At 42.2% G+C, this 7573-nt stretch overlaps 1 protein-coding gene across 4 annotated transcripts; it reads left to right on the top strand.

Moving 5' to 3' along the window:
* The first annotated feature begins 393 nt into the window (after positions 1 to 393).
* Positions 394 to 6699, top strand: LOC103629361 (protein MEI2-like 2). 4 transcript variants are annotated; one of them, XM_008650500.3, is made up of 13 exons: positions 394 to 893; positions 1555 to 1624; positions 1722 to 1874; positions 2271 to 2737; positions 2899 to 3057; positions 3138 to 3254; positions 3343 to 3494; positions 3906 to 4000; positions 4098 to 4998; positions 5088 to 5172; positions 5275 to 5343; positions 5849 to 6028; positions 6131 to 6699. In XM_008650500.3, exons 3-13 carry the CDS (start codon positions 1757 to 1759, stop codon positions 6257 to 6259), a joined length of 2472 nt encoding a protein of 823 aa, XP_008648722.1. In that variant the 5' UTR covers positions 394 to 893; positions 1555 to 1624; positions 1722 to 1756; the 3' UTR covers positions 6260 to 6699. The 4 variants fall into 4 exon arrangements, with proteins under 4 accessions (XP_008648722.1, XP_008648724.1, XP_008648723.1 ...); XM_008650502.4 differs by having other exon boundaries at positions 469 to 893; positions 2309 to 2737; XM_008650501.4 differs by having other exon boundaries at positions 646 to 893; positions 1712 to 1874.
* The last annotated feature ends 874 nt before the right edge of the window (positions 6700 to 7573 follow it).

Here is a 7573-nt window from a genome sequence, read left to right as displayed (position 1 = left end):
GCAAGCATCTGGGTCCGTTTGATCTAAATTTAATCATAGATGCAATCGTGATTTGTTAGAGATTCTTTATAAAGCTGCATGAGATAGTAGTGGGAGGGTTTAAGTGTTAAATATGACATACATTAGATCTAGATCTAATAGAGCAAGAGATCTATTTGCACGTTTGTATTTAATGGCTGCTTGGTTACTTGATATTATTTATTGGGATGTTGTCCCTATCAATCTATTAATTTGAAATGCATATGCGTTATTGGTATCACCCACAAGCCACTCCAATTCCAGCTGATTAGATTAGATGACGTCGACGTTACTGACAGGTGCGACCCACTTGGCTTTTGGCTGCGCGCGTGGGTCCTCCACTTGTTCCCCAGCCCGTCTGACGGAGCGGGACACCCACTGACGCGTGAGGTTCCGGGTGATTCGGGACCCACATGTCATGCTCATAGAGCAGAATAGAAGGTGGAAGGTGCACATGAGGATGAGTAGAGACGAAAGGCTCGGCGCTCGCACCAATCATCATACCTCCTATCGCTATCCACCACTAGACTCTGATATATTTCTTTTCTTTTTAACCTTCCGCTTTCACTGAGAGATAATCAATTATATAGTAATAATTATAATACTCTGATGTATTATTTATTATAATAGTTATAGTGGTCTGTCTGCTCCTTCTCCTTGTGAGTTGGTGTGTCTCCCTATAAAAATAAACCGGAAAAAACTCACCAAACTGAAACTAGTAGGGGACTAGGTCTAGAGAAAGGAGAGACACAATCGGCCGGAAGAGCGATTGATTTCTCCCGCCGCCGCCGCCCCGTCTCTTCCTCGTCCGCCGCTGCGCCCGCCGCGCACAAGAGGAGGGTTTCAGTGTTAGGGTTCTACCCCCGCCTGCGCTGGTGATCTATCCCCCTCACTCTTCCGTTCCATCTCGTCTTTTTTTTTTCTCGTTTAACTGATGATGAGATTGCTCTGCCGATTGCCAATCCTCAACGCGCCTCTGACCCAGGGGACAACGCAAATCCTTCCTTCATTTCCAGCTTCAGTGACTACTCCACCTACCTGTACCACTGTTCGTCATCCTCGGTTCTACTCCTAATCATTAATTTCCTTCCCTCCGCTCGTAATCCTTCACTTCCTTGCCACTACCTGATTTATCCCTTCACTCCCGCTTCCGCACGCCTGCCTCTGCCTGTTTTTGTTTGATTTAGAGATCCGATCATGCGATTGGATTGGATTGCTTCCATTCCATCTTCCTCATCGCTATTTTTGGGTCAAACTTTGTTGCGTCTATCCAATGAATTCCTTCCTTTTAAGACCTGGCATGTTTGACTATCCCGTGCCAAGCAAATTAATACACGTTATTGTTCTCATATTGCCGTGTCCACCAGCTGCACAATCAACTCCCTGCCCCCCTATCCCCTAGACCCCCACCACCCAAAAAAGAAAAAAAAGTCGGTTTTTGCCATCGACTGCAGTCTTCTACACAGAGAGACCCAACCCACATGAGTAAATGACAGACGATGACACATGCTCAACCCTTTTTGTTTCCTCCTGCAGGTATCAGCAGCCAAATGAGAATGCTTGCTGTGTTTGATTGATCGTCAGATCCTTACTTACAACCCACCAGGTTCATATTCTGCGATTACCACACATTCCCCCTTCCTGCTTGATGTTTTCTGCCTGTGTATTTGTCAAATGCATTACTCTTTATAAGATTGTATCAGGTCTTGTGGTACCTGCCACCTCAAAGTCACGACAGATGGCCGCAAATAACAACCCTTGGAGGGTCCCTATGCCACCGCTGCTCAATGTTCGAGCTGGTTTTGGCGATACAAGTCTCTTCTCAACCTCACTGCCTGTTCTTCCTCATGAAAAGTGTATGTGTTCTCCTTCCCATCTTCATAATGTAATAATGCACTTGAACCATACTAAGTTTCTAGCCAAACGCTTACATGCTCTGCATAATGAGAACTTCAATGTTCATATAGTATGTCTGCTCATGGGTAAACACGATTTTCTGGCTATGGGAAATTGACCAATGGATGCCAGGGAATGGTAGTTATGCAAGTTAAATGCGCGAGAGGAAGCACATGATATAGGGTGATTAGTTCCTATAACTTGTTCTGTAATCATGCCCCTGTTTTTTTCCGTCAATTTATCTCAAATCCGATGCATCAGAAACCTCAAAAATCTATAATTTTCATTGAATACTAGTACATGTTTGACAATCTTGTTTTGATATTCCTGATGACATCTCCTGCCATTTCTGTCAGTGATCTTTTCTCATTCTTCTCATGGTACCCCATCAAAGGATGACGCTTCGGCCAAAATGAAAGTGCTTGCTGATGATCCTGATGAGAAAGACTACAAGTTCGATTTTGATCTTCGACAGATAGATGACTTGTTGCCTGATGAAGATGAGTTTTTCGCGGGGATCACTGATGAAACTGAGCCCATCGGGCAAACAAATACCACAGAGGAATTGGAGGAGTTTGATGTCTTTGGCAATGGAGGGGGCATGGAGCTGGATATTGACCCTGTGGAGACCATCACAGTTAGTTTTGCAAATTCAAGTATTGTGGACGGGGCTAGAGGCAATGGCATCAACCCTTTTGGTGTCCCAAACACTGTAGGAACTGTGGCTGGGGAGCACCCATTTGGAGAGCACCCTTCCAGGACCTTGTTCGTAAGGAACATCAATAGCAACGTCGAGGACTCTGAACTGCGATCTTTGTTTGAGGTATTAACTTCAGTGATTGTAAATATATGCATTAGCATTGATGATTTTGACACCTTCATGTATTATGCTACACAATATATAAGACGTGGTTGTGGCATTCTCACATTCAATATCTCTGCTACTGAAAAGTTGAACCTTATTGCGCTCTGTTGTTATTTCAGCAATATGGGGATATCCGTACCCTTTACACTGCAACAAAGCATAGGGGCTTTGTAATGATATCTTATTTCGACATCAGAGCTGCACGGAATGCAATGCGCGCATTGCAGAACAAACCTCTGAGGAGGAGAAAGCTGGACATTCATTTTTCCATCCCAAAGGTTGTTTGTTCTTTTGCTTTTATTTTCCAGTTGTACCAACAAAAGCTCTTCTTGGAATGATTGTTCTGTTGATTTTGCAGGAGAATCCATCTGACAAAGATTTAAACCAGGGAACTCTTGTTATTTTTAACTTGGATCCATCGGTTTCTAATGAAGAGGTTCGCCAGATTTTTGGGGCATATGGGGAAGTAAAGGAGGTTAGCATGCAGAGTATTGTTTCCCTTCATTCTGCTTTTGATCCACCTTTCTTATTCGTACTGACGTTGCTTTGGTTTCTATCTTCAGATAAGAGAGACACCAAACAAGAAACATCATAAGTTTATAGAGTTCTATGATGTAAGAGCAGCAGAGGCTGCTCTTCGGTCACTGAATAAAAGTGAGATAGCTGGAAAACGAATCAAGTTGGAACCAAGTCGTCCTGGTGGAACACGCAGAAAGTATGATTTTTGAGACTGTTTGGATGTTACAGTTTCTCACCAATATGTTTTGTTGGAGCTGCCATTTTGCTGTGGTTCTGAATACCACATTCTCATGGAGGCTTATAAAGTTACTGCTTCTGATAAGCTTGCAAGTTAGATGTATAGTGCAGTGCTGCTGGCTTCATTTTGAATAATTCATTTGCAGTTTAAAATGTCCGCTTTACTCCTCTTCGTGAGTCATTTTAATGTGTGTTTCATGAGTGCATGAATGATTCAATGTGTGTGAATCTACATGTTTGAAATTCAGTTTTGGGAGCATGCTGTTTCACTTACTTTTCCTACATGTGAAGTATTCATCACTTAAATATTTGAATTTTTCTAATGTAGTTTACTGACCAGATGTATTTTTCTTGTTTTCTTCTGATTTAGCTTGATGCAGCAGCTCGGTCACGATTTGGACCAAGAGGAGCCCAGAAGCTACAGACATCCTCATGTTGGTTCACCTATTGCTAACTCTCCTCCAGGTATGTCTGTTGGAACAAGTTTTTGTATAATGCTGTCCCCATGTATTTTGGAGTCAATCCCCTGTATATAAGTTTTTTTTTATAATTCTTGTGACAGGGGCATGGGCTCACTATAGTAGTCCAACAGATAACAATATGCTGCAAGCTTTCACTAGGTCTCCAACTGGAAATGGAATGAGTCCTATCGGAATGCCTTCACTGATCTCAAATGCTCCAAAGATTGCTCCAATTGGCAAGGATAGCAATCGGTCTAAATATGATCAAGTCTTCTCAAATGGTAACCAGTCACTGGGAGCTGCATTTCAGCACTCCCACTCATATCAAGATCACAACAGTGAACAGATGAGTTCTAGTCCTGGGACTTTATCAGGGCCCCAGTTTCTCTGGGGAAGTCCAAAGCCATATTCAGAACATTCAAAATCCCCTATTTGGCGTCCACCAGCAAACGGACCTGCATTGTCATCCAGTAGTCGCACTCAGGGCCAAGGATTCTTGTACAGTAGCCGTCAGGCTTCATTATTTGGTTCTTTAGATCAGCACCATCATCATGTTGGCTCTGCCCCTTCAGGTGCTCCATTCGAGAACCATTTTGGCTTTTTATCAGAATCGCCAGAGACATCTTATATGAAGCAACTCAAGTTTGGGAACATGGGTAATGTTGGTATTGGTAGAAACGGGGGAGGCCTCATGCTGGGCATGGCTAGTCATGCTTCTGTGAATCCTGGTTCTTCTCTGATTGGAAGTCTGACAGATAACGTATCTTCTAGCTTCAGACCGATATTGTCACCGAGATTGGGACAGGCATTTTACACTAATCCTCCATACCATGGGCCTGGTACATTCGGACTTGACAGCTCCATTGACCATGCCCGTAACCGCAGAGTTGACAGCAGTGTGTTGCAAGCTGATAGCAAGAGGCAGTATCTGCTTGACTTGGAGAAGATTCGCAGAGGTGATGATACTCGGACAACATTGATGATTAAGAACATCCCGAACAAGTATGCATTTCCGCATTATGTTTTCATTTGGACCTTTTGCTAGCCAGTTGTCAGTTGTGTTCATTCAGTCTTGTCCCTGAATCTAACAGATATACATCTAAGATGCTCCTGGCTGCAATTGATGAGCTTCACAAAGGAATTTATGACTTCTTCTACCTGCCAATTGATTTCAAGGTACTAGATTAACTCCAATTTGTGTGGCTCTTTTGTTTTTGAGGCCTGTACTTTATAGGCCACACCTGTTTAATTTACTTATGTATTATTGTGCTTATGCAGAACAAATGCAATGTTGGATATGCGTTCATTAACATGGTATCACCGGTGCACATTATATCCTTCTACCAGGTGTTTTTCTTTCTAGGCCTTTGTTTTCTGTTTGCAGTCACTTGCAGAGTTAAGAACTTGTTCCATGTGCAGCTGAGTTAATCAGCAATACCGATTAGCAGTAGTATAGTTTCTGTGAAGAACTTGAAAGATTTATTTACAGATGTACACTCTAGCCTAGTGGTTAAGGACTTCCGAGTAGCACCTCCAAGTCCTGGGTTCGATTCCCCTCGGGAGCGAATTTTCAGGCTTGGTTAAAAAAATCCCCTCGCTGTGCCCCATCCGCTCTCGGGTTACGATGTCCTGTGCGCCACCCTCCGGTTGGGCCGTTGCAGAGTGGACAGTTGACGTCGGCCCGTTAGTGATGGGGGGTCAGGGTTCGGGGATTTTCTCGGCCGGGACCATTGTTTCGGTCTCTTCTGAATATAATACCGGGAGGGCGGTCTTTCCCTCCCCGGCCGAGTTTTTTTTGTTTCTGTGAAGAACTTGAAAGATTTATTTACAGATGTACACCTATAACCTGCAGGCTTTTAATGGTAAGAAATGGGAGAAGTTCAACAGTGAGAAGGTAGCATCTTTGGCTTATGCTAGAATTCAAGGACGGTCTGCACTGATATCACATTTTCAAAATTCAAGTTTGATGAATGAGGATAAGAGGTGCCGCCCCATTCTTTTTAATCCCAATGGTCAGGACTCTGTGAATCAGGTAAACAATCTGTGGCTACCTCCTGGTTTTTTTACGAAAAAAAAGTTAAAAAGATAATTTTAGTGTGTTAGTAATGTCATTATCGTCATGAATGAAATCCAGGAAGCATTCCCAATTAATGGTATATGCATCCACATGCCCCTGGAAGATGATTGCCTTGACAATGAAGAAAACAAGAGTCTGAACGAGAAGACAGGAGAGAACTCTACTGATATCGCTGGGAGTTTGTGACTGTCGGCCATGATAGCAAACATGATCAGAATGGCCACATATATAAATCTAACTGTCTAGAGAGTATCCACCTCCAAATTGTATAAAAACTGATGAAGGTTGATGGTTAGGCGTTGAATTTTGTGGTCTTTCGGTTTTAGTTGCAACAGATGTGGCCCCTGGAAGCGGAAGCGAAAGCGAGGGAGCTTCGAACCGGAGCTGGGCGCTTGCTTGTCGAATCCCCCTCACTCTTTACAGATGTGGGGATGAGCAACCGCTGCTGCTCATAGTTGTGCTTGCTTTTGGTTGCTTGCTGTAAAAAGGTGAACTGAACTGAAGAAATTTAGCCAAACTGTACAGTTTAGAACTTTTGTGCATATTTTGCATTCTAGTATGTTAATGTGTATGGGTGGAGCAGTAGTTCAGAGATCCTTTTTTTCTGCGTGAGATCTTTTTCTTAATGCAATATCGGGGCTGTCATACTCAGGTCGAATTTTTCTCTCTATCCTAAAATAAGTGTTGCGCGAGAAGTCACACATTTTTAATTTTAATTATATATAAGAAATTATTAATGTTTATGATATATAATTAGTATCATTAGATGAATCATAAAATGTTATTTTATAATATACTTGTTTGGAGATATAAATATTACTAACATTTTCTTAGTTAGATTTTTTTTAAAAAAACACCAGCGTTAATTTATAACGATACTTATTTTAGAAGAGATGAAGTATAGTTTTTATGTTTATATTGGTCGCTGGCCACTCCTAAAAGAACCTAGAGACTAGTTCAATTTCTATGAAATTCTTGTCTCTGAAGGACAGAAATGTGCATTACTGGGCTACTTTCTTAGAATTGTTGAGGTAATGGTCTAATGGATATGCATTCCATATTTTGGCCATCTAGCTGTCTCTTATTTTTTTGGTTTCAAGCAGGTGTGGTGAGCTAGTGACCTAGTGTGTGGCTCCAAGCTATGAGATGTTAGGTTGATATTAACTGGTTCCAGCAAGAGATCTATCTGGATTTAGCTTTCACATTCTGACCGAGAACGTAACAATTGTATGGTTGTGGTCTCCTTTTATATTGTAAATATAAAAAAGAAAAAAGGTCGGTACATGAACCAGTGTTTGTCGTAACCATCTCTCCATGAGATTTGATCTATCTCTCTACATGGTTAGTGAAGGCAAGGCCATCGACTCGTCGCGACTCTATCTTGTTGTCCCTGAGTTGATCTTCATCGTTCTAATAGTGTCGTCGTCTAACCCCAAAAGTATAAGCCTCGTTCTAACGCGTTTAGTGGCTAGGATTAGCGTATTGGTTCCTATTGAACCT

This window comes from Zea mays, chromosome 6, assembly GCF_902167145.1.
Source record: "Zea mays cultivar B73 chromosome 6, Zm-B73-REFERENCE-NAM-5.0, whole genome shotgun sequence".
Lineage (NCBI taxonomy): Eukaryota > Viridiplantae > Streptophyta > Magnoliopsida > Poales > Poaceae > Zea > Zea mays.
This window is presented reverse-complemented; position numbering and strand designations above follow the sequence as displayed.